General features: G+C 44.5%; 13 protein-coding genes across 13 annotated transcripts; 6 read left to right on the forward strand and 7 right to left on the reverse strand.

The window, feature by feature from the left end:
• Positions 1-170: 170 nt before the first annotated feature.
• KUCA_T00005476001 (uncharacterized protein) lies at positions 171-896 on the forward strand (the record flags this gene model as incomplete). Its single annotated transcript, XM_022600675.1, has 1 exon — positions 171-896. The coding sequence occupies one exon, from the start codon at positions 171-173 to the stop codon at positions 894-896; it is 726 nt and encodes a 241-aa protein (XP_022461473.1).
• Positions 897-994: 98 nt separating this feature from the next.
• KUCA_T00005477001 (uncharacterized protein) lies at positions 995-1,666 on the reverse strand (the record flags this gene model as incomplete). Its single annotated transcript, XM_022600676.1, has 1 exon — positions 995-1,666. The coding sequence occupies one exon, from the start codon at positions 1,664-1,666 to the stop codon at positions 995-997; it is 672 nt and encodes a 223-aa protein (XP_022461474.1).
• A 358-nt stretch (positions 1,667-2,024) lies between these two features.
• KUCA_T00005478001 (uncharacterized protein) lies at positions 2,025-2,984 on the forward strand (the record flags this gene model as incomplete). Its single annotated transcript, XM_022600677.1, has 1 exon — positions 2,025-2,984. One exon carries the CDS (start codon positions 2,025-2,027, stop codon positions 2,982-2,984), a length of 960 nt encoding a protein of 319 aa, XP_022461475.1.
• An 86-nt stretch (positions 2,985-3,070) lies between these two features.
• On the reverse strand, positions 3,071-5,317 carry KUCA_T00005479001 (uncharacterized protein; the record flags this gene model as incomplete). Its single annotated transcript, XM_022600678.1, has 1 exon — positions 3,071-5,317. One exon carries the CDS (start codon positions 5,315-5,317, stop codon positions 3,071-3,073), a length of 2,247 nt encoding a protein of 748 aa, XP_022461476.1.
• Positions 5,318-5,525: 208 nt separating this feature from the next.
• Positions 5,526-6,623, reverse strand: KUCA_T00005480001 (uncharacterized protein; the record flags this gene model as incomplete). Its single annotated transcript, XM_022600679.1, has 2 exons — positions 5,526-6,335; positions 6,480-6,623. 2 exons carry the CDS (start codon positions 6,621-6,623, stop codon positions 5,526-5,528), a joined length of 954 nt encoding a protein of 317 aa, XP_022461477.1.
• Positions 6,624-7,002: 379 nt separating this feature from the next.
• On the reverse strand, positions 7,003-7,674 carry KUCA_T00005481001 (uncharacterized protein; the record flags this gene model as incomplete). Its single annotated transcript, XM_022600680.1, has 1 exon — positions 7,003-7,674. The coding sequence occupies one exon, from the start codon at positions 7,672-7,674 to the stop codon at positions 7,003-7,005; it is 672 nt and encodes a 223-aa protein (XP_022461478.1).
• A 973-nt stretch (positions 7,675-8,647) lies between these two features.
• Positions 8,648-10,304, forward strand: KUCA_T00005482001 (uncharacterized protein; the record flags this gene model as incomplete). Its single annotated transcript, XM_022600681.1, has 2 exons — positions 8,648-8,676; positions 8,726-10,304. 2 exons carry the CDS (start codon positions 8,648-8,650, stop codon positions 10,302-10,304), a joined length of 1,608 nt encoding a protein of 535 aa, XP_022461479.1.
• A 771-nt stretch (positions 10,305-11,075) lies between these two features.
• On the forward strand, positions 11,076-12,733 carry KUCA_T00005483001 (uncharacterized protein; the record flags this gene model as incomplete). The annotated part of the gene is made up of 2 exons (XM_022600682.1): positions 11,076-11,104; positions 11,155-12,733. 2 exons carry the CDS (start codon positions 11,076-11,078, stop codon positions 12,731-12,733), a joined length of 1,608 nt encoding a protein of 535 aa, XP_022461480.1.
• A 104-nt stretch (positions 12,734-12,837) lies between these two features.
• Positions 12,838-16,041, reverse strand: KUCA_T00005484001 (uncharacterized protein; the record flags this gene model as incomplete). The annotated part of the gene is made up of 1 exon (XM_022600683.1): positions 12,838-16,041. The coding sequence occupies one exon, from the start codon at positions 16,039-16,041 to the stop codon at positions 12,838-12,840; it is 3,204 nt and encodes a 1,067-aa protein (XP_022461481.1).
• Positions 16,042-17,419: 1,378 nt separating this feature from the next.
• Positions 17,420-19,051, forward strand: KUCA_T00005485001 (uncharacterized protein; the record flags this gene model as incomplete). The annotated part of the gene is made up of 1 exon (XM_022600684.1): positions 17,420-19,051. One exon carries the CDS (start codon positions 17,420-17,422, stop codon positions 19,049-19,051), a length of 1,632 nt encoding a protein of 543 aa, XP_022461482.1.
• A 355-nt stretch (positions 19,052-19,406) lies between these two features.
• Positions 19,407-21,110, reverse strand: KUCA_T00005486001 (uncharacterized protein; the record flags this gene model as incomplete). Its single annotated transcript, XM_022600687.1, has 1 exon — positions 19,407-21,110. The coding sequence occupies one exon, from the start codon at positions 21,108-21,110 to the stop codon at positions 19,407-19,409; it is 1,704 nt and encodes a 567-aa protein (XP_022461483.1).
• A 263-nt stretch (positions 21,111-21,373) lies between these two features.
• KUCA_T00005487001 (uncharacterized protein) lies at positions 21,374-22,762 on the forward strand (the record flags this gene model as incomplete). The annotated part of the gene is made up of 1 exon (XM_022600688.1): positions 21,374-22,762. One exon carries the CDS (start codon positions 21,374-21,376, stop codon positions 22,760-22,762), a length of 1,389 nt encoding a protein of 462 aa, XP_022461484.1.
• Positions 22,763-22,892: 130 nt separating this feature from the next.
• Positions 22,893-23,891, reverse strand: KUCA_T00005488001 (uncharacterized protein; the record flags this gene model as incomplete). The annotated part of the gene is made up of 1 exon (XM_022600689.1): positions 22,893-23,891. One exon carries the CDS (start codon positions 23,889-23,891, stop codon positions 22,893-22,895), a length of 999 nt encoding a protein of 332 aa, XP_022461485.1.
• Positions 23,892-24,383: the final 492 nt, after the last annotated feature.

Consider the following 24,383-nt stretch of genomic DNA (forward strand, 5'->3'; position numbering starts at 1 on the left):
ACGAATAAAAGCATTGATGATTGGCTCTGGGTGGAAGGGTGAATTTTGAGCCGGGTAACCCCACGAAGGTAACCCCGGAATAGGATCGGGTTATCTGTTGAGGTCTGTCTTCCAATAACTCATCTGACACTCAATCATCAAGCAGAAGATACCAATAATATAAAATAAAAATGAGTACCAGAGCATTGCGAAATTGCAGACGGTTGAGAAGTGATCAGTTTCGCGAGCTTGTGGCAGACGACTGGGACGAATACAGTGGTGTGGAGACGGATTACGGGGACTCGGAAGCAGAGCAAGAGAACGACGGAGATGAAATCCCGATTTTGACGATGGAGGATATCAGAAATGAGTTAATACAGGAGGCACGCCAGAATATTGCACGCGGTGCTGATCAGAGGGCTCTATGGGTAAGAGGTGTCGATGCGTTTATCAACACCTTGTTCCACATAGTGCTGTTGAGAATCTTGAAGAACCTGTTTTCCATGACGTCGTTTTCAAAGGATATTTTGAAAGACACCGAGGAGTTTATCTCGATGATTGTAGACAAGACTCCCGGGTTCAATTTCATGAGCAATTTGAGATTCTCGAGCGGCGCTGGCGGTGCTGTTGATGCTGCCAGCTCTGTTGGCGAGAGCATAGCCACTGGAAACACCACTCTGATAATGAGGTTTGGGTACATTCTGGCTAAGGAGTTCCCCAGCTGGGAATCATATCCAAACTCCATGATAGCAATGACTCTGCTGTCGTTCTACTGCTATACGCTCGTGGCATCTCTGTTTCTGATCACCAGTTTTGTGTTTTCCATGTTGTGCATGACTTACAGTATTGGCAGGAGGTGGCATACCATTCAGACGTTTATAGTTGGTCTTTTTAAGGAGAACGCGGGGACGTTCTAGGGAAGGGTTAAGGCAATGCATAACAGACACGTTGAACTATTCAAGGAATGTTGAGATATATTTGGCAAGATTGCATAGCGTAGTTTGTATTTGTGTGGCTAAAAGTGCATCGAGGTTGAGGAGGATTTTCTGAATTTGCTGTGTATGTTTTCGATGGAACTTATCTTTGGAATGGTTTCGCTCACCGATCTCTTTGTTGGTGTTCCTGTTGGCGTGGTTGGATTCGACTGAACGGGCGACTTTTGCGGTAAAAATCCTACTATCCAGCTGGACCTCGACCTGTATATTTCCAACGAGTTTGTGGAGGCTCTGTTGAAAAGAGCCAGGAGCTTTAGTGCGTAAAACCCGGTTATTTGTTGAGTTTTTTGGGATTCCACAAGGGAGTCCAGGTTCGCGATCCAATGGTCAAGCTGGCCACTTTTCAGTGCATTTCCGATAAATTTCAGCCCAGAACTGACAAGAGTAAACACGTTTGAAGCATACGGGTCCAGCTTCCCCAGAAACGATAGAATAAGCTCATCGTGGGTTATAAGGTGCGCGACCAGCACCCGACACCCCTGGTAATAAGGCGAGAGCAACCACAAATACAATATGAGCTGAGCATAGTATGGAAGAATTGACTTGAACGGCGAGTTCAGCTCCAATGTGCAGAGTATAGAGTAAGACACCCAGTACGATAACCAGTAGGAGGTTAGCGATTGCGACGTGCCGGTTAGTGAAAGCACCGTCAACACCAGCGGAATAAAAAAAGAGACCGTTATCAAGAGCATGAAAATTGTGACAATTATATGTGGCAATCAATATCAATCTCCCAATTTCAACCAAAAATTCGTGCCCCAGGCTCTCGTACAAAGTATTGTACACAGTGTATGTCTATTGTGGCATATAAATTATATACATCTTATTGATCCACCGCACGCACTTTTGATGGCCCGGGCTCGCGCCGCATCGGGGATTTGGCGCCCGGATTCCTGTATCCCGCACGACCGTGCTCCGGGTCAAGAAAGGAGGTTTCCCGTCAACGAATGTTGAAAGCTTCCCGCCCAATACGTTTAACAATCTCGTTTGGGAAAGTGTTTTCACAGAAAAAACCCAGATTGCACATATTTCTTGACCCAATTTTCCATTATGTTTAGACGTTGCTTCTCTTCCACCTCCGCTGCCAGGAACTACGCTTCTACTATCAACAACCTCAAGGTGACCTCCGAGACCAAGGTGATCTACCAAGGTTTCACTGGTAAACAAGCCTCTTTCCACGCTGCTCAGGCAATTGAGTATGGCACCAAGGTTGTTGGTGGTACCAATCCCAGAAAGGCAGGTGAGACCCATCTTGGTCTTCCTGTGTTTGCTACTGTTGCCGAAGCCATAAAGGAGACCGGGGCCTCGGCCACTGGAATTTTCGTTCCTCCTTCCATCGCCGCTGCTGCCATCGAGGAGGCCATTGAGGCCGAAATCTCTCTTGCCGTTGCCATCACCGAGGGAATTCCCCAACACGACATGTTGAGAATTGCCCAGATCCTTAAGACCCAGAGCAAGACCAGATTGGTCGGACCAAACTGCCCCGGTATTATCGCTCCAGGCCAATGCAAAATCGGTATCATGCCTTCGAGCATCCACCAGAGAGGTAGAGTGGGTGTTGTTTCCAGATCCGGTACTTTGACATACGAGGCCGTCAACCAGACTACCCAAGTTGGCTTGGGTCAGTCTTTGGTCATTGGTATGGGTGGTGATCCATTCCCAGGCACCAACTTCATAGATGCCCTGACTCTGTTCTTGAACGATCCTGAGACCGAGGGAATCATCTTGATTGGTGAGATCGGTGGTGAGGCCGAAGACGATGCTGCTGAGTTCTTGAAACAGTATAACTTGACCAGAGAGGTTCCTAAGCCTGTTGTTTCATTCATCGCTGGTGTGACTGCTCCACCAGGAAGAAGAATGGGTCACGCCGGTGCCATTGTTTCCGGTGGTAAGGGTGATGCTGCCTCCAAGATTAAGGCATTGCAAAGTGCCGGTGTTATCGTTGAGGCATCGCCAGCTAGACTTGGAAAGGCCTTGTACAAGGAGTTTGAAACCAAAGGTCTGTTGTAAGGGAAATTTCCATGATACTAAACGACCTGGTGCTGACTCTGGCATGAATGACATAGTCCTCATTTTATTATATTACGTAGGCGTTTTTAGTAGTTGAACAAACACGTCTGGTTCAAGCACCGACTTCCCAACATGTCCCAGTCATCGAGACTGATCCACAGCTCATTAATGATTTTCAGACGCGAATAGACGCATCCACCTTTCCAAATCATCGAGGAAGGATTCACTTCCTTTGAAGAGGACAGAATCTCGATCGGCACTGCTGTGGAGTTGATCAGCATGTTCTGTACGGCTGGGGTGACTTCGTCCTCGTACTGCTTCACTATATCATCCAGCAAGTTCGAAGAAAGTAGCTTCGATCTCCATATGTGAATCCTATCTATCAGAATCAGGTCTAAGCCGTTGAACAGAGACGACCCACCAACCAGCAGTACGCTCTCATACAATCTCTTCATGCGGTTTTTGTCGTTGAACGAGGCACACGTGATGGACTCGATTATAGCCAAGTCCAACGGAGTGTAGTTCAGTTTCTCGTCCGAAGCGTCGTCTGAAACCTGGAAATTTTCATCATCGATGTTCTTGAGAGTCTTGAGAACAGCGTCGTCTTCCATCAGTGTGATGAGTTTACCAAGTTGCTCAAACTGCTGGAGCTTTGAAACGGGATTGTCGTATGTTCCGGAGACATAATCAGAGTGTTTTGGCAGCACTCTTGAAGAGTTCAAAACATCCACTTCTTTCTGCGCAGATGACTTCTTTCCCAATACCCTCCTCTGATCCGATCCGTCCTTGAAGAAGTCGGGGTAAAAAAGGCCCATAGCGGGGATCATCAGTTCCTCGAATAGCTTGTATTCGTATTTCTTGCTTGGCTGGTTCGCCTTCCTGGAAACGAAACCGTACATTTGTACAGCAATATCAGCATCTTGGAATGTTGAGTACTTCTCTTTTAACTCATTTGCAAGATTCCAGTCGCTCAGATCATTTAGGTCGATATCGCCATATGGAAACTGGTTGTTCAACAACATCTTCACCAGAGCTCTAGTGATGTCGTTTCCACCATAGCTCAGTTCCACCTGTGAGTTGGGTAGGATCATTCCTTCATCGACACAGCAGATTTTGGTTGTGGCAGCTCCAATGTCAACAATACAACCACTCGAAATACCAGATCCAAAGGTTGCAGAGATGCCTTCCTGAATGACAGAGATGTTCCCAATCTTCAAGCTGTTCAACAGCAAAAAACACATGGTCTCAACATAGGTCTTGTCAAACAAGTTTGGAATGACGAGAACGCAATTGTAATTGGAGATCTTTTTTGGATCGATCTCCAGAATGTCTGTGATAATGGAACTCAGCATGTTTTCCACATCAGCCAGGATCTCCTGGAACGAACTGTAAAAGCTGCTGAGATCGTGGAACTTTCCGGAATCAAAGGGAGATCTGATCACCCAGTTCGATTCATCCTTCAGTTTCAAGACTTCTTCCCCAACAATGAACTTGGCATCTGGGTTGGTGTAGTCGATTCTGTGGACATCGTTGTGCTCGGGGATGATTTCAGGTTGCTGCCTTTTGTTGAAGTTGTAGCAGGTATCCTGGGAATTCGGCAAGATCCTACGCTTGTAGTACTTCATCCTCTCCTTGAAGTTGCTCGTGATGATCTTGCCGGTTTTGGTGAAATCTGGGTCATCGACTGTTATGTCACCATTGACGACCTCCCTTTTTGGATCCCTCTCAAACGTTTGAGAAGTCTCCGACTTCTTCTGGTATGCTATCAAATTGGGAACTAGATGTGGATCCACATCAGACGCTAGTCCGACTCTGATGGTACTGCTTCCAGGGTGAAGTACTATGGTTTGCGACTTCTCATCATCATCGCCTTCTTGTTCGTCTTCAGCCTCTACATCTGGAGAGGTGAGCTTCTCTTTGATCGAACTCAAATTCTTGAGTTTGCGAGTCATCTTGAATTGGTCATCTTTCTTCAAGTAGTCTGTGTAGTAATTTTTCTGGTTGATCAGCGGAATCGTAGGAATGGACGAAAATACCAGATCGTTCTCCACGTCGGTGCGCTTGATTCCTAGTTCGTTCAGCTTGTTCTGAAGACTGGCCATTGCCCTCGCTCTTCCCTCTCTACGCTTCTGGAGGATATCGGAGGGGATCTTGGTAGTTTTGGCCTTGCGTTTGGCAGCTGGGAGGGTTTCAGACTCGGGATTGGCTCGCTTTTCACTGACGTTGATATCCTCGACATCTTCTTCAGGCAATGGCGTTTCTGAAGGTGGGTCATCGGTATCTTGAAGTGCTTCCACCAGAGGTGTGGACAATAGCGATGACGGACTTGACATGGTCGAGGGAACAGCTGGCAAACTTCAATTGGGGCTCTTCCAAAGCGGTTCAGCTTGTTACTTGTCTTGTCTTGTGCTACGCGAATGTGGACTGGGACTTGTCAGATGATTTTGAGTTGGCGCACGACCGAAGCACGATTATTCAGACTTACAAAACTTGATCGAGAAACTGCTCCATGGGGAACGACACATTGCTATAGTATTTAAATCACAGAGCTTTATGATTCCACAACTGATATTTCAGCTGCGACAACTCGTTGTGCATTTTGACGAAACGCTCAGCTGAGGCTGAGTCTAACTTGGGTGCCTTGGACAGCTTGGAGTAGAGTGCTTTGTAGACTCTGTACTCGGATTCAAACTTCTCTATCAGTTTATCCGGCTTTAATTTTTTCGTAGGTATCGTTTCCTCCTCGGACATCTCGTCGAACGAAGATTGGCTTGATTCAGACCGCGAAACTAGTGACATGTTGGATGAGGAGGAAGCTGAGATATCCGATATCTTCCGTTTCTTTCCTGGAATGATATCGTCATTATCAGACGAGTCCGACACAACGGGCTCGTAAGATACGGGCTTTGTGCAGAAAACGCGCAGTCTGAACGGATGGCTTTCCCCATACCCGGCCTTATCGAATAAAGATTGCAGATGTGGCGACGGAACATCCACGAACTTGGCATAGTCCAGGTTAAGTTCCAGTGTGTCTTTGGCCTTGGTATACACGTTGCTATTGACACCGACTGGTAAATCAGACTTGGCGATGTTCTCCGAGTTCAAAAGTTGGATCGTCTCGAGATCCTTCAGGTTGTCCAACTTGTGACTCAGGTTTTCACTCCGCTGATCCGCCACAGTCATATTTGGACTCGTTGGGGATCCCAACCTTCCAATCTTGGTTATTTCCTTGAGCTTTGCCAGTTTCTTGTTTTCGCTGTGCAGTTTCTGTATGCTTTTATCCAATTTGTTATCGGCATTGATGGTGAGCTTCGTGTTCAGTCTGCCCAAGGGGACAGATATCTGATCTGTCTTTAAGGATGTGGAATAAATATCGGTGCTATTTGACTCTTTCAACTGCGAGAGCCGTATGCTAGTATCTCCTATTTTAAGAGACTTTTTCATTGGTTAGTCAGGATTTCTTGTTTCAAGTGCCACTTTGAGGATTTCACTTACTATCTCTCCGTTTTTAACACAAAGCCTCGGTTTGTCTTTTGCACTTCGCAGTTTGGCCACCACATCATCGTTCAACTTGAGCGAGAAGTTGTAGTTTGTCGAATCCGGCAGAGACTGCAAAAGGCTGGATGTTGTAGGAGGCATGAGGGGTAAGGCGGTTATGGAGAGGAAAATAGGCCAGCGAATCGAAATTTTTGAGAATAAAATGTAATTTGTCCTTCTGGAAATGATGACAGTCTTAAAAACACCCCGATCCGCGAATTTTTTTCGACTTGAGGTAAGTTGATCGGGCTTCAATAACAGATTGGTTATCAGGGGGAATTGCGAGATATGATCCTGTGCGTGGGTCAGATGGTAGTGTGCACATGAAATTATCATTCCCATCCCTGGGACCCGTGGAATGCCTGAAAGGGCAGTTGGTGACAGTTGGTGGGCTCGGTGAATAATGTAAAGTTTCATGGTTATAAAACCGATATACTCGACATTTTACTTTATTTGCTCATTAATATCGATTCGTCATAAATCATTCCAGCTTAGTGTCTTGGCCTCGTGCACTTTCAAAACTGACACTCTCAATCACCTTCTTTACCTCTATCTTCTTCCTCTCCACACTCCTTGCCTCCTCTATTTTCCTCAGGTATCCTCCAAAAACAACTACCTCGGCAATCAGAACCAAGATCGAGAAGAACAAGCAAAGCAAAATTCTGTAGGCATCGTTAATATTCATGGAAGTGCCCGTCCAGTACCACACTGCGTAGCCTACCGACACCACGCTGATGAGGATATTGATAATGGTGGTCACTTGGTGTTTCAGCTCCTTCGTAACAGCTGAGGGACTTGAACCCGGGTTCAGTGAAAACGAAAGTGTTGAATTTTTCACTAGCTCTTGGTACTCCAACTCCTGTTGTCTTTGGCGTAGTCTTTCCATCTGTCGTAAAAACTCCGGCGATTTCTTGGCTTTGGGTGCAATTGGTTTCTCGCAGATCTTAGTTGTTTTCAGCAAAGCTGATAGGCTCAATTTTTCTGTGGAATCACTCTCATTGCAGATTTTGCAACTGGTATAGAGTCTGTATATCGTTATTAGATCATTGTGAGTGATCGAGCGGGCATCGTACAGGCGTTGTTTCTTTTCCACTGGCAAATCGATTTGGTCCACCAGATTCTGTATTCCTTGTGAGAATTCATAAAGCGTCATTTTTGTGGGACAAAGATAGCATCAAAACCAAAAGGCGTACAATCAATCGAACAGCCCGATTAGAACTTAGAAGTGGCTCGGTACCCTCGGAAACAATTACGAGGAACGCTACCCGAGGTATATCCTTTTGATGGTCACACTAAATGGACAGAAAAACCTCGATTCCGTAAAACGGCTGAAGGAAATTCAATTGGACCAAGGCTGAACTGCAAGTTCTGAAAAAATTATATCAGGCTTCTTGTATGCTGGACCAATACAAATTGTATTTTATGTGAATGCACGTGTATCCCACCATGGCCCAAGCTCTATTCATACGATCTTCATGGTATCTAGATATCCTGGTTACCTGGTTCAATGCATTTATCAGTCATTTTGCCGGATAAGATGCGGCTGGGACAAATCTTCTCGGTCACAGTTTCGCATTTGAGCCTGAAGGCAATTCAAAACGAAATTCCTGATTTTTTATCTATTTGCCAAGCCTTTGGATTTATATTGGAAGCCATGGCACTATGCATATGAAAGTGACAATTGCACTTTTCTTGGTTACATTACGCCAAAACCTCGATAAGCAAGGGTTCAGTGGCTTAGAACTGATAGGCCTGACACTCCGTTATCTGACTCAACCACTGCAGGTATGGGGTAGAGTTGCCGGAAGAAGCATCTTGGTACTTATCAATTCAGCGAAGTGTGTTTATTATAGTTATTCAACGGGCCGACCATAACTAAAGCAGTATTGTGATAACCCGTAAAACGCTTAGTGCCCTGCATGGCATTCAAAGGGGCTCGCTATCTTATCCGTGATCTCTGATTTCAGTGGGATTAGCCGGCTATCAGTATGATTAGCCACAGTGAACAATCTCCAGTTGTTCGATCATGCACATATAAATACGATTTTGTATCCTGTATTAACTACGATGATCGGTAACGGGTTTTTTATATCATTGTTTGCAGGTTGAAGTATTAGACTTACAAAATGATATACGACACCGAGAAAATACCGGGGTACGTTCGAAACATCCAATTTCAGCTCTCAGGATACTAACATTATTAGCACTGTTCACCTCGTTGACAACAATGGTGATATGCATGCCGAACACTCGGAAGGAGCTAAAGATGTGGTGTTAGTCCCAACTCCAACTGACGATCCAGATGATCCACTAAACTGGTCTTTCAGAAGGAAGATGCTGTGTATGTTTTGTCTGATTCTCTACAACTTGGCCATTGGTATTCCAGCTTCCGCTATCTACTCCGTTCTGACTCCAATCATCGAAAACACCAATCTGACTCTCTCCAACCTCAACAATGGTACGGGTGTCATGTTTCTGTTCTTTGGATGGGGTTGTCTTCTCTGGCAGCCCATGGCTCAGCAGTACGGAAAAAGGCCTGTCTACATATTTTCCGTGTTTGTGTATATCTTTTTGATGGTATGGGCACCTTATACCACTTCTTCAGGAGAATGGATTGCTTCCAAATTATTACAAGGATTCTTTGGTGCTCCAGCGGAATCACTGGGTGAGATCACCATTGCTGATATTTGGTTTGAACATGAACGTGGAAGATGGATGTCTGTTTATGCTCTTTCTCTCTTCGTTTCCAATTCCATTGCTCCATTAGTTGCCGGTTTCATCTCCGATGGCCAAAGCTGGAAATGGGTGTGTTTTTGGTGTTCTATTTTTGACGCTGCTGCTGTGATTTTTCTTTTCTTCTTCTTCGAAGAGACCAACTATATCCGTCAGCACATATCACCAGATGATGAGATTGAAGAGGCGCCAATGGAGAAACAAGCTGGCATTGTTACTGTGGAACAATCAGATTCAAACCCTGAGCCAGTTAAACGTTTCATTGACATGACTAAGCCAAAGAAGACCTACATGCAGAAGTTGAAGTTCTTTGACAAGCCCCGCCCGTTTGTAATTCACAAGCTTATGTGGCGTTCGCTTACTATGTTTAGATTTCCCGGTGTATGCTGGGCCGGATTCTACTACGGCTTGTCAGTGGTTTGGAACAACATCCTTAATGGTACCTCGTCTACAGTCTTATCTGCTGCACCATACAATTTCTCTGCCTCCATGGTCGGTCTGACTTACATTGCTCCTATCGTGGGCAATGTAATTTTCACTTACTGCAGTGGTAACCTTGGTGATAGACTCAGACTCTATATTGCTAGAAGGAGAAACGGAATTTCTGAGCCAGAGGATCGGTTGTGGACAGCTATCATCTATTTGATGGTGTGTCCTGGTGGATTTATTTTGTGGGGTGTTGGTGCCTGGGCAGGCATTCCATGGATTGGAATAGTGATTGGAATGGGTATTGTTAGTGGCTCTGGTATTATGGGTTGTCACTGTGGTGTCAACTATGTATTGGAGTCTTACGGTGAACTTGGTTCCTGTGCTCTGGTTCCTGTCATTATTATCAGAAACACCATGAGTTTTGGAGTTAGTTGGGGAATCACACCATGGTTTGAAAATCAAGGTTTGAAGAAGATGTATATTGCAGCTTGCTTCATTTCGCTCGCTGGAATTGCGACCTTTATTCCAATGCTTTACTATGGAAAGAAAACTAGAGTTGCTACCAAGCATGCCTACTGGAAGTATGTTCAAGAAGCTTCGGATCTTGGTTTGCCTCACTAAGCAACACTGCTTTAAATTTAAGGTGCTATTATATTTTTTTACTTTTAAAACCATGCTGCACCATAAAAATTCAAAATTACAATCTGATACTTTATGATGTGATTTGATTGATCCACTAGTGACTTTTTCTATTGGAAGTTTCATTTTGCCTACCAGATTCTAGATTTCTTTTGGTTATTCATCTAGTCATTTTTGAAGGACTATGATAGCGTACAAAAATAAAAGGTTTGCAACAATCGGCGAACTGGATTGAGTTAAAGGTGGCTTGGTAGTCTCAAGAGTCACTACGAGTTAAAAAGGCCTCGAGCAGACTAAATTAGTAGTGATATTGGGTTTGGAATCTTCGATTCCGCACCAGTGACTGGGGAAATTTTTTCTGTCGATATATTTGCCCTAATCAGTATCCGTATATGCTCGAAGGAAAACGGTTACCCGGATGACTTTTGTTATCGCTTGATGTCATTGCCGTTTATGGCAAATCATGTCGGCAATCTGCATTCCCCATGCGCCTACTGGCATTATCGCCAACTGCTGATAGCGCTTCCGGACTAACGCGTATACATGGGTAATACAAATAGCGCCATGCCGCAAGATAGCCGCCAGGGGGAATGTTATTATTATGTCGTTCACCAATAGTGTGGCTTGGATCGGATCTGCAACCTTGCTGGCACTATTTATTTGAATATGTATAGAATGAGTGGAACTTTATAAAAGATCTTCGTTCTGTGTATGCCTTCAAAATCTTTACCTAGTCTGTAGAGTCAAAATTCAATGATTATCAACCGTGAAGCCATACCAGGGTAGGTGCGAAACTTTCGATTCAAGACCTCTTGGATACTAACTTTTTTAGTACCGTTCACCTCGTTGACCAGACGGGAGACGTACATGCCCAGCACTCGGAGAAGACCAAAGATGTGGTGCTGGTTCCAACTCCAACTGATGATCCAGATGATCCACTAAACTGGTCTTTCAACAGAAAACTGGTGTGTATGTTCTGCCTGGTTTTGTATAATATGGCAGTCGGTGTTCCCTCTGCTGCGATATACTCTGTTCTGACACCGATCATCGAGCACACCAATCTTACTCTGTCAAACCTAAATGATGGTACTGGTGTCATGTTTCTGTTCTTTGGTTGGGGCTGTATGGTTTGGCAGCCTATGGCGCAGCAGTACGGCAAGAGACCTGTCTATATTTTTTCCGTATTTGTGACCATTTTCATGATGGTATGGGCACCTTATACCACTTCATCAGGGGAATGGATTGCTTCCAAATTATTACAAGGATTTTTCGGTGCTCCAATCGAATCCCTGGGCGAGATTACCATTGCTGATATTTGGTTTGAACATGAACGTGGAAGATGGATGTCTGTTTATGCAGTGTCACTTTTCGTGTCCAACTTTATTGCTCCATTAGTTGCTGGATTTATTTCAGATGGCCAAGGTTGGAAATGGGTATGTTTTTGGTGCGCAATTTTTGATGCTGTTGCCTTGATTGTGCTCTTCTTCCTATGGGAGGAAACTAACTACTCTCGTCCTCATATTGCACCAGATGATGAGATTGAAGAAGCCCCAGTGGAGAAACAAGCTGGTATTGTTACTGTGGAACAAACAGATTCAAACCCTGAACCATCAAAGTACCACGTTGACATGACCAAACCAATGAAGACGTACATGCAAAAGTTAAAGTTTTTCGACAAACCCCGTCCATTTGTGGTTCACAAGCTGATGTGGCGATCACTCACTATGTTTAGATTCCCCGTGGTGTGCTGGTCTGGATTCTACTATGGCCTAGCCGTGGTCTGGTTCAACATTCTTAATGCCACTTCGTCCTCCATCTTCTCTGCTTCGCCATACAATTTCTCACCTTCCATGGTAGGTGTGACTTACACCTCCCCCATTTTGGTCACTTTTATTCTGACCTACTTCAGTGGAAATGTAGGCGATAGACTAAGACTCTTTATTGCCAGGAAGAAAAATGGCGTTTCTGAACCAGAGGACCGACTGTGGATGGCCACTATCTACTTGATTTTATGTCCTGGTTGCTTCATTCTGTGGGGTGTTGGAGCTTGGGCTGGTATCCATTGGATGGGCCTTGTCATCGGGATGGGGGTTATTGGAGGTTCCGGTATCATGGGCTGTCACTGTGCTGTCAACTATGTGTTGGAGTCATACCGTGAGCTTGGTTCATGTGCAATGGTTTCTGTGATTTTGGTGAGAAACACTATGAGTTTCGCCGTTAATTGGGGAATCACGCCATGGGTTGAGAATACAGGTCTGAAGAATACGTTCATAGCCGCATGCTTCATTTCACTTGCTGGAATCTCGACCTTTCTTCCAATGATTTACTTTGGAAAGAGAACTAGAGTCTCCACGAAGGATGCCTACTGGAATTATGTCCAAGAGGCTACGGATCTTGGCTTGCCTCACTAAATGTTATCGCCGCGACGTACTATTTTTTATTAATCAACTATCCGGCTACACCAGCTCCGTAGAGCTTATTTCCAGCTAAGTAATATCAAAACTCTTCTTATCAATTATAGAGCTATAATCTGAGGATGGTTAACTATTCCCTTTTCCCCAAGCCTGTAAAGGTAGGTCCATCTATCGCCAGATTGGTACCAGGCGAAAGAGCCACACCATGGGAATGGTGGATTATTATCATGCACAGCCCCAAAGGTATTTTGACGATCCCCATAGACCTTGATTTGCAGTGTTTTCGCTGAGCTGAATGTTTCAGGAAGTTCAATCTCAAATGGATCGAAGGCAATATTGCCGACACGATGACCGTCCAGCAGTACTTCAACAACAGGTCCTTTGAACTCAGCCACTCTTAAGAGGTGCTTTGACCCATCAGGAATTTTCAAGTCAGATACAGAAAAGTTGTATGTCACATTTCCTCCATAAAATGGCAATCCTTGATGAACATAGTCGCCAAGGGCAATCGTCTTTGGAATTTCAATGATCTTCGCTTTTGTACCCTTCAACTCCACACCAAAATCACCCAGTATATAGAGCCATTCCAGACTGGTAACCTCTCTGAGAATAACCGAATATTCCAGGACATGGCGGCCGGAGCTGAAAGAAGGCAGTTTCACTTTTGAAATGTCCTGATCGACAAACCAACCATCTACCTCAATCGCCACATCTTTCCCGTCAAACGTCACCTGCAACTCAGGGTCAATGCTAATATTATCCAAATTGGTGTGCTCCGTTGCTAAATATGCATTTTCAACAGGTATATCCGAATCAAATTCAAATCTCAAGTGAACCCGCTCCGAGACCAATTTAGCCTTATCCTTATAGGTCCATGGCTGAGGCAGGGCCAAGCCCTGTGGTAAAAGCCCAATTTGAGCTCTAAAAATATTGTCAACCCTACGAATTTCTTCAAATTCCTCCGACCACGATTGGCTATCCCGTTTGTATTGGGCTCTATCCAAGAGTAACACATTGGGATCATCGAGAGTGAAAGAAACAGGTTCTGTTAGTACCGGCTCACTGACCTGTTTCCTCGGAGAAATTTCAGTGGCTTCAGCTAGAGACTGAGTTGTGGGTGTCAGTCTCAACAGTAATGATCCTAAAACCGGGAAAGTGTGGTAAAATTTGGTCGTCCTGGACTTTGTATCAATCGAGTATGCCAAATCAATAAGACCACCATTAAGCGTATCAAGACCAATGATATCCCATGTTCCCTTCAAAGTAATGATCGTGTTTGGCCTGGATTGTATTTTGCAAGTATTGCACAAGAACAGGAACCGGGAACCATCCTCCTCCTCCCTTAAGTTATACAGAATTGTGTCTTTGTACCTAGACGCCCCCGTCGGATCAAAAGGGTCTTTGGGGTTGACGTAATCCAGTTTAACTTCTCTGAAAGGAGTCAAAACTTCCCGCAATGCTTTTCGGGAGAATGGAATAGTGGTAGATTTGGCAACGAGTTCACTAATGAGAGAGGGCTCGGAAGTCACTTCAATCAAAGAAGGCACTTCGCCCATCATCACCACCTTGCCCCCATTCGAAGCAAATTTTAAAAGTCTGTCGTATGTGGTCCGTCTCAAGTGTTTTGCAGAAGGCACAATGATAACGTCATAGTTCATAGCACCCACGTTAAGTGATGGAGAATCAATCTTATCTATATCACAGAGTTCTGGTAAAAGAGACTCCGAGATATAGTCAAAATCGAGTAGACCATACAGCAACCAATGAATAAGGTCATCGAAGTTCTTCATTCGCTCCGTTCGTTCTTCGACTGAGGTTTGCCATGGCCCGAATGCTAGCCAGTAGTTTTCAATTGGATGAATAACTCCAATTCTTACCACTGCTTTTCCTCGGGTAAGAGCAGTGTTCAGTCTGGCATAGTGCGTTTCAACCAGAGAATACTCCTTGTACCACGGAGACTGGTAACCAATACAAGCTGGATAGTCTCTCTTTGCTTCACCTCTCATTGACACCCAAGTCAAGTGATGAGCCCTAAATGTAACTCCCAGAGCAGCGAGCCAGTCACCTTGCGATTTGTGGCCTTGGAAAGTGTAATCCCAGTCAGTGACACCATAGGCTTCACACAATACACCCTCTCTGCCATATTGATGACTGACTGATTGCGCCTGTTTTACAGTGTGATGTTCGCGCTTATCCTGCAACATATCAACACCTGGTAATGGAAACGCTCTATATGATCTCATTGCCTCACCAAGGGCTTCTGTTTGGGATATGAGGTCTGCTTCGTGCATCATGTGGCCAACCAACGATATGCCATGCTTTGTGCACCATTCTGAGATGTTATCCACAAACGAACGGTTGAACCTCTCACATACGTGATCATGGTAGTGGTACCTTGGTTTCGAAGCTTGACCTTTAAGATCCCAGAACAGCTCTGGCGTCGTTTCCAGTAAAGAGTATCCGTACTGCTTTCTGAAAGTGTCCTCAAGATCAGTGGTCCAAGGCAAAAATGCTTCCGCCTTAGAATCGGCCAATTCAAAACTCGACTTATGAGAGAACTGCGGCTCATCAGTAAAAATCGACTTGATTGCCTCTCCAAATTCTTCACCCAACTTGGCATAGTATTTTTCGTGCGTACTTTTGATAAAAGCATCTATGGCATCTTTGTTCAAAGTATCCACATAAGGAGAACTACTGAACAGTGTCGCTGGAGCATCGTATTCGAGATAGGCATACCACACCGTGAAGGAATCGTCTTTGAAGGATTCAATTTTGCTCTCATCAATCTTGGAATACTTCTCCAGAAATCCATCCTCATCGAGTCTAACCTTGTAAACACCAAGAAGCCTGCCAGTGCCCACTCGAGTAGGTCCAACCGCAACTGGAGGCACAGGTGGAGTATTCTCATCGCCATACTTATATCTTGTCATCAATAAGTGTTTTGAGCGAAACTCCGGATTTTCTTCCACCACTTGGCCACTGCAGCTTCCAGATGGCCATCTGTCCTCATCGTATAGATAAGTCAACATGTCATTCTTCTTTCCCTCTACAACGCAATCTTCAACAAGATTGAGGAACTCTTCGCCAAGATACTCAGTATCAAGACCTGACCTAGCATGAATATGATATCCACCGAATCCCATTTCTTTCATTGCACCAATCTGGTGAAAGAGCTGGTCTTTACTAAGCTTGTTATTCCATGACCATAATGGAGCACCTCGAAATTCTTTTGGGGGAGCCTTGAACAGTTCGAGATCGAACTTTGTGTTTGCAGCAGACTGAGGATAAAATTTGGGGGCTGTCATCGGGACTTTTCTGCTTTGGAGTGCTTTCGCTTAGTTTTCGGGGTATAGGATAGCTAAGGTATAAGTAAATGGAATTGCAATCCTTTGACCCAAACCACTGCTATTCCTCATCAACAGAACGGATGAAAGTTGCGCCGAAGTGAAGCCACCAGTCTTCTTATGAGATTTATTCAAAGGCGGGGCATTCTAGAAGGGCAAAGACGCTTGAACTCCCTAATGCTCCCACATTAGAACTAGAAGTAAAAAAGGCGCCGTTTTCGATGGCTCCCGGGAAGGTTCGGAGTCAAATTCTCTTCCGAATAGCCGGTTGAAATATGATCCGAAAAATAATTGCAATACAGCATACCTTCAACTGTTCCGGGAAAATGAATATTCATACCCTGCATGCCCAAATGCAGGCAAGGCGGAGATATGTTGCACCGTGTGCCCCGCATAATTTGAAGTATTTTCGGCAAATATCTGACCCGGACCCGGACACATGTCACAACTCTGTTAGTTTCATTTTCATAATTGTTTAAAAATGAATCCGTCTCTTGATTCTGTGATGTATGTAGTTCAATGTTCCCGGATTCCTCACTGAATTTCGCAGGATTCATTGGTCGTGCACTGCACATTATATGTTATTGTATTTTCAATGTATGCATTACCCCACATTCTTCGGGGTGTCAGCCGTGGATTGGAAATGAGACCCCAGTTTTGGAGGGGGCAAACTCGATTTCCGGCACAGAACCCTCTCTATGGGGTCGCTCATATGGAGGCATACCTAAGGAAGTTTTGACCTCTGGGCGTAAGCGCATATAGCGCCGAGGCCAATGCCAATAAAGAAGAGGTGGTTAAGTATCGTGCTCTGTTTGCACCTCAAGTTTCAGGTAGGTAAAATTTCAGCCCAGTATTCTAATCTGAATTAGTAGTATGATAGAACACCGTCAATTCAAGATCTCCAAAACAATTCCCAAATATCCGCGTTAACGCGACATTGGCCCCCCGTAGCCTGCAATGACCGATACCATTAAATGCCCGTTGCGATTTAATTCCACCGGACCAATAAAAACGCCCAATTGCCCAACGACAAAACAAATTTATGGGGTATTACTTGTTGGAGGGGTAAACCTAGTGAGGAGTACATAATGGTTCCCGGCGAATAAAGAAGGCCCGAATCTGAGAGGTTGAATCAAAACGAGCAGATCCGTTAATTATACCGATAGTCCTGACCTCATTTGGGCCACCTAATTGAACTTACACATATTCCCCGCAGATAGATCGATGTCGTATTACTACAATGTAAAGTTTGAGTCAATAAATAGCCGCTGGATTCTGGATATCAACTTAGATGAAGAAAATTCTTAGTATTGTTCCTTTCTCTCAGTATCAGACTAAAATGGCTGAGGATTTAGAAGGTCAAACCGATGTGGCTCCAGCTGCTTCTGCAGCAAGCGACTTCAACACGCTAGAGGCCGCTGCTCATGCTCAACAGAAGATTGAGCATGAGCTCACTAAATGGCAGGCAATGAAGACTTATCCAAAAGCTACCCTTTGGATCCTGTTCAACGTTTGGATGATGGTGCTGTTGGGTTACGAAAATCAAGCTGGTGGTATTGTCATCTCGATTCCACAGTTTAGAAAAGATTTTGGTCATTTTTATGAAGGGTCATATGTTCTTGACACAAATTGGCAATCCATCATTTATGGTGTACCAATGGCAGTCATGGGTGTTACTTCTTTTGGGGTATCTTATTTTTCAGACAGATTCGGAAGAAGAATCATCATGGTTTTGATGTTGATTCTCACCGTTCCCAGTATTGCCATGGAGTATGTCGCTACTGATATTCATGTGTTTGTGGCAGGAAAGTGTCTTAATGCGCTCTCTTTGGGATGCTTCAACACTTTGTGTCTCGGTTATGTTTCGGAGGTTGCACCCATGGCTTTGAGAGGTTGGTCTGCTTCTGCTTGTTCGTTGTCGATGTGCATTGGGCCCTTTGTGTGCTATCTTATCAACAACACAACCGCATCATACGATACAAGAATGGCATACAGAGCGGTTTTTATCCCACAATGGATCTTTTCTATCTCGTGTCTTTTTTTTGCTCCATTCCTTCCCGAATCACCATACTACTATTTTAACAAAGGCCAGGACGAGAAAGCCTTGGCTAGTTTGAAGAAACTATACAATCCAACTCAGGCGCAACAGCAATATGCCCTCATGAAAGTGACTCATGATGAGCTCAAACAGATCACTGAGGGAACTTCCTATCTCGACTGCTTCAAGAAGAAGGATATCAAGAGAACCTATTTGGTGCTTTTTGGTTTGTGGATGTCCCCAATGTGCGGTGTTTACTTTGTGGCGTCTTATGCAACTTACTACTACCAACTCGCTGGAATGTCGACCAAAGCCTCTTACCAGTTGAGTTGTGGAGGACAGGCAATGTCAGTGGTTGGCGTCATTTCATCGTGGTTTATTCTGGACAGATTCGGTCGTAGACCGTTGATGTTCTTTGGACTAGGTACGCTCACAGTCATCAATTTTGTTATTGCAGGAGCAGGATCAGATACAACAAACCCAACTGGAATGCAGGTGGCTACAGCTTTCATGTCCATGTACAACTTCTTCTACAACATGGGTATTGGTCCACTTCCATTCATTCTGGCTGCAGAGATTTCTTCTGTGAGTCTGAGAGCAAAAACAATGGCAATGGGCATGATTGTGAGTTACGCTTTCTCGTGCATGTGGTCTCTCGTTTTGCCCTACATGTTCAACCCAGATGAGGGTAACATGGGCTCCAAGATCAACTTCATCTTCGCCGGCCTGTGCTTTCTCGCGATCTTTGTGTTCTACTTCATTCAACCAGAAACTGCTGGCAGATCTTTCGAGGAAATTGACGAGATGTACGATAAGAACATCCCTCCACGTCAATGGAAGAGCTACAAGACCGAGAAGCAACTCCAGAGCGAGAAGAGTTTCTTTGACCTCAAGCCTGAAGCTTCCCATGATGAATTCGTGGAAGATGAGTAATATCAGCTGAAGTGGTCACTTTTTCTAGTCACTTTTTCAGGAATATTTTCGGAAAGTAGCCGAGAGACTTTTTTAGTATTCAGTTTTGAGATTCCTGTTAAGCGAGTTTTATTTTTTTTCAACTATCCGACACTACCATAGATTTATGAAGTTTCTGTAACTTTTCACTTAAGTGCTTTCAATTTGTCACACTGTTGTGAATAGCCCTGAAAGGCTCACAATTTATCAAAAAATTCCCCAAAAATGTTATATATATATATGTGATTAAACGTCTCCTGGTATTTTCCCAAGTCTCCTTTATTTACAAAAACAAAGAGTACTCTAGAATATATTAAAACTTTTACAAATTGTAGGTTTATACAACACTATCTTCCGGCTCCTCAGCTTTTTGACTCGCCTCGCCGTGGCCCGGGATAACGAGATTCAAAAAGCACACAATCAGTGCGCCAAAGATGAACGGTGTCTCAACAATCAACTCAATACCCTCGAGAAAACTGGCAAGGGCTTGGTTGGAGCCAGTGTAAGCGATAACGGAATCGAACCAGGAGGGAATTACCGTACCCGCAAATCCCCATCCCAGTCCAGACGAAAGAATAAATCTGTTTCTGCGCGTCCATGGAACTGCGGCTAGTACTTTTATACCTGCCACTCCTATGGTACCAAACAAAAAGACCTGCATACCACCAAACACAGGTTTGGGAAGAGCTGCGAAAGTAGCCGCTATCTTGGAGAATATTCCCATCAGCACCAAAAGAACAGCAGCTGTCCACCCGGCTCTTCTTGAGGCACAGCCCGTTAATAAGATGACACCGTTGTTGGCAGCTTGAGAAACCATAGGAAGTCCTCCCCCGACTGATGCAAGTACACTTCCAAGTGCATCACACATAATTCCACCTTGAATTCTTGATTGGAACTCTTCACCTTCAATCGGCTGGTGACTTGCCTCTGCAGTCGACACAATATCAGGAATACAACTGATTCCCTCAACGACAAACATGATTAAGAGCGACAAAATAAGGGACCCATCAACCGAGTAAGTGTAGTTTTTGGTCCATAAAAAATCACCTGCAGGAGCAGAGTTGATACCACTGCCGTCCCAGTAATTGCATGCTGCAGAGATAATACAGCCTACAAGCAGACCCAGCACCACAGACGCACTTTTCATTATCGGGGAACCGAACTGGCTGATGATAACGATAGCCACAAAAGTACTGAAACCGAGCCCAATATAAGCGCGAGCTCCCCACAGCTCAGGGTGGGATCCAACATCACAGTTGGTACCATAACTGTAGCAGCTGCTTCCACCACCCCAATTCTTCATACCGCTACCAGTGAGATATACTGCTAGCAACAGAAGCAGAGTTCCCGTGACCATGTTTGGAAACACCCTTTTAAGAATGCGAGGAGGAACGAACGCAATGAGAACTTGAATCCATACAGTACAGAGCATCGATCCCAAGAATGCACCAAGTGCTTCTGGACATGGGAGATACGTACCGTCTTCAGCAATTTTGCAAGAGCCATTAGCATACTGAGAGTCCGAGTAAGAGTAAGCAATTCCGATTATATCGAAAGTTGGCCCCACCACCGACAGCAAACCAGTCCCAACAAAGTAAGGTGTCTTGTAGATACTGAAACGCGTAATCTGCGCGAATGTGGCTATTCCAGCAGTAATCAACGTACACGAAACGAGGTGCTGAGTTTGGGCTAAGTCCAAATAAAGTGCATCACCCATGAGCAGTGGAACAGCAACCAGACTGCAGATTAGCGTTAAACAGTGCTGTACTCCCAAAAGTAGAGTCAATAAGATTGGAACGTCATCGTTAATTCCGAAATATGGTTGTTCATAGTCTCGGAATTTCTTGTTCAGGGGCCAAATATCTGGTGTAAAGAGGTATACATAATCGTAATCTCCAAACCAGCCGTGTCTGGTTGTCAACTTAGTGTAGACAGAATTGACCGTATTTTGCGCTTTCTCGCGATAAGTATACACGTTTCCTTCCACCTCCTCTTCGAATTGTTCGACAGGTGAGTGTTTCATCTCCGATGACATGGACATACTGATACCAGAGATAGCAACGCAACTTGAATCAAAATCCCATGATGTTCGTCTGAAAACCGCGAATTCCGGACCGTTTATATGCGATATGCAATCTCGAAAACAATAGATAAGAGTTTAAATTCCCCGAGTCGGGCCGCTCCAGAAAAATTTTGCTCTCGAGATAAGGAGTCGGGCCGCCAAAAATCCGAGTGATTATATAAGTATCTCCGGTTTGAACTTCGGCAATTACAAAGAAGAATTAGTCAAGTGTTAGGAACGCAATGACCTCCCCAGCCTTGAAAGAAGTTCCCTTTACGGTATATTATGGTACGCTGGTTCATACGCCTACGTTAGGAGAACTGGAGGTGATTGTAAATGCAAGAGTCGGTGTTGATGAGACCGGTACCATAGTGTACGTGCACAAGCACGCGTTGCACGGAAGTGTTGAAGAAGAGTCGCCTAAAAACGCAAAAATCGTTAGACTGAATGGATTCACCGAATTTTTTCTTCCAGGCTTTATTGACACTCATATTCATGCACCACAGTATCCAAACTGTGGAGTCTTTGGAAATTCAACACTATTTTCATGGCTTACCAAGTACACATACCCTGTGGAGATGGCTTTGGTGGATCCTATGAAAGCTCAGCAGGTATACGAAAAGGTGGTTAAGAGGACTTTGGCACATGGTACAACGTGCTGTGCATACTATGCTACGATACACGTGGAGCCTACCAACATTTTGGCAGATTCCGCATACGGTAACGGACAGAGAGCCTTTATTGGAAGAAGTTGTATGGACTGTGGAAAGCCAATTTACAACGACGAAGATGGAGAGGGATCAACTTTGGCAGTCATTAACCATATCAGAGAAAAAGATCCTGAATATGCTCTGATAAAGCCAATTTTAGCTCCTCGTAATGCAAACAAGTGCTCTGAGGGATTTATGAAGTGGTTAGCTGCTAAAAGCAAGGAGCTGGGTCTTCCTATTGAAACTCATCTCAGCGAGACTGAAGAGGAGGTGGAACAGATCATGCAAATGTTTCCACATTGCAAAACATACGCAGAGATCTATGACTATCACAATCTGTTGACAGAGAAGACAATCCTGGGCCACTGTGTGTTTTTATCTGAAGAGGAACTTGCGCTGATAAACGAGCGCAAGTGTGGTATCTCACACTGTCCCACATCGAATAGTTGTCTGACTTCAGGTGAAGCTCGTTTGCGTTGGATGTTGGACAACAACACGAAAGTTGGACTCGGCACCGATGTATCTGGAGGCTTTTCTCCATCGATGCTCACCACTGCAAGACATGCAGTGTTGGTTTCGAGGCACGTAGCTATGAAGACCAAAAAGGACCATGACAAGTTGTCCGTGAACGAGGCTCTTTATCTTGCGACCCTTGGAGGAGCAAATGTGATTGGTATGGGAGACTCTCTTGGCACTTTTGCCGTCGGCAAGAAATGGGAATGTCAGCAAATCAACATTGAGTCTTTGGATCTCTTTGACTTTTTGAATCCATCGTTGGAGGGTTTACAAGCTCAAAATTTAGATGACCTTTCGAAGTTTCAAGATCTTATCGACAAATGGGTGTTCAACGGTGACGACAGAAACGTGAGAAGGGTTTATGTAAACGGCCGTTGCGTTGTTGATAAATCATCTTTAACTTGACATAATGTTTTTTAAAAAGTTTTTTTGATACTCGCATTTTTTTGTTTGATGGACCGTTTTAAGCATAATCCAAAGCTTTTCGTTGATAAAATTTTTTAAGCATAATCCATTAATTAATACGATGATAAAGTCACTCACTATTTTGCAACTCCTGAAGACGCTCAAAATTTCTTCTCATGGCATCTTCAATGAATTGTCTCCCCGTAGTAGGTGGGTATTTCTTTTGTGGACCCTGGATCACCACATCGGTATTGGCTTGGTTAAAGAAAGCAACAGTATATCTGTCTTTCTGATTTTCGCCAACGTTTGGAAGTCTAACACGGTGAAAGTTGGACTTTAACATATCGTCAGACCAGGACATCAGCATGTCTCCAATATTGATAACAATATCGCCCGTTCTCGAAGGGACTGCCGTCCACGCGTCATTATACCCAAAATCCGTGTGAGCATCTCTTCCGGGACAAATCTCAAGCCCGTGGTCGCCGGTCCTTTGAAAAAGGAGAGTCAAGGAGTCAAAATCTGTGTGGGGACCTGCCCTCCAATAGTTTCCTTCAAACGCTTTTCCAGTACAGTCAAAGTAATGGAGCAAACGCAAAGTGGTCTGTGCAGTTGGCTGTTCAATGTCGTGGGCCTTTGAAAAAAAGTCCTCTGGGTAGCCCAATGCCTCGGCAAACAAGCCCATCACAAAGCAACTCAGTTTTTGGCACTTGAGCATGAATTCTCTGGTTTTCTCTCTCCATTCCTCACCGACATCTTCCTCTGCAGGCCAATTCTCATTGAACCGGTGGTATTGCAATTGGATAGACTCCTTCTGATCAGCAGTGCCAGTAGATGGTCTGATTTGAGTAGCAGACTCATATCCAGTGTTCAGCAGTTTTTGGTGTGGAGTCTTCATCTTCAGGTCCATAGGATAGTCAAAAAAAACTTTTGAGAGTTCAAAAATCTCTTCTATATCCTTCTTTGAAGGGAATTCCTGCTCGCAGAGAGTGAAGAACCCAGATCGAATTGCGGCAGCATATAATTGCTCTTTAATCTCTTCCCTGCGATTCTCACAATCGTTTAGACTGATACGTGGAATGACTCTCTCAACATATATACGCTCTTGCGTTTGCGGATCATCAACAGTCATCTTGATTTCAGCCTAATATCAGGTTAAACAACTGAGAGATGGCATTTCGATCGCCATGTATATATATATCCTTCAGAAATCTTGCTGCAATGCTCAATCATGCAGTACCGACTCGGCCCGATGTGCGTCGAATAATTTTTTGATTTATCTCTGCCCGAATAATTGGCTCATCGGCGGAGTTGAAGCGGTCCGACCTCTGCGCTCGTATCTTTTCCTCTTTCTAACGAGCACTTATCTAGTCAGTTATCCTGAGAAGATGGCCCCAATACGTGCTAAAACTGCTTGTCAAAAATGCCGAGCGCTCAAACACAAGTGTGATTTCAAATTTCCGAAATGCACCAGATGCGATAGGGCGGGCACGCAGTGTTTAGTTCAGGACCGATCCTCCAGAGAGTACAAGCCGCGCGAAGATTTCCCAGAGGATCTGGAGGTGGAAGCGTTGCCTTCGCTAAACAGTATTGAGCAACGTTTGTTAGTTTTAGAAGGGAAAGT

The sequence above is a fragment of the Kuraishia capsulata genome, genomic scaffold (genome assembly GCF_000576695.1).
Source record: "Kuraishia capsulata CBS 1993 genomic scaffold, Kuraishia_capsulata_scaffold_6, whole genome shotgun sequence".
NCBI lineage: Eukaryota > Fungi > Ascomycota > Pichiomycetes > Pichiales > Pichiaceae > Kuraishia > Kuraishia capsulata.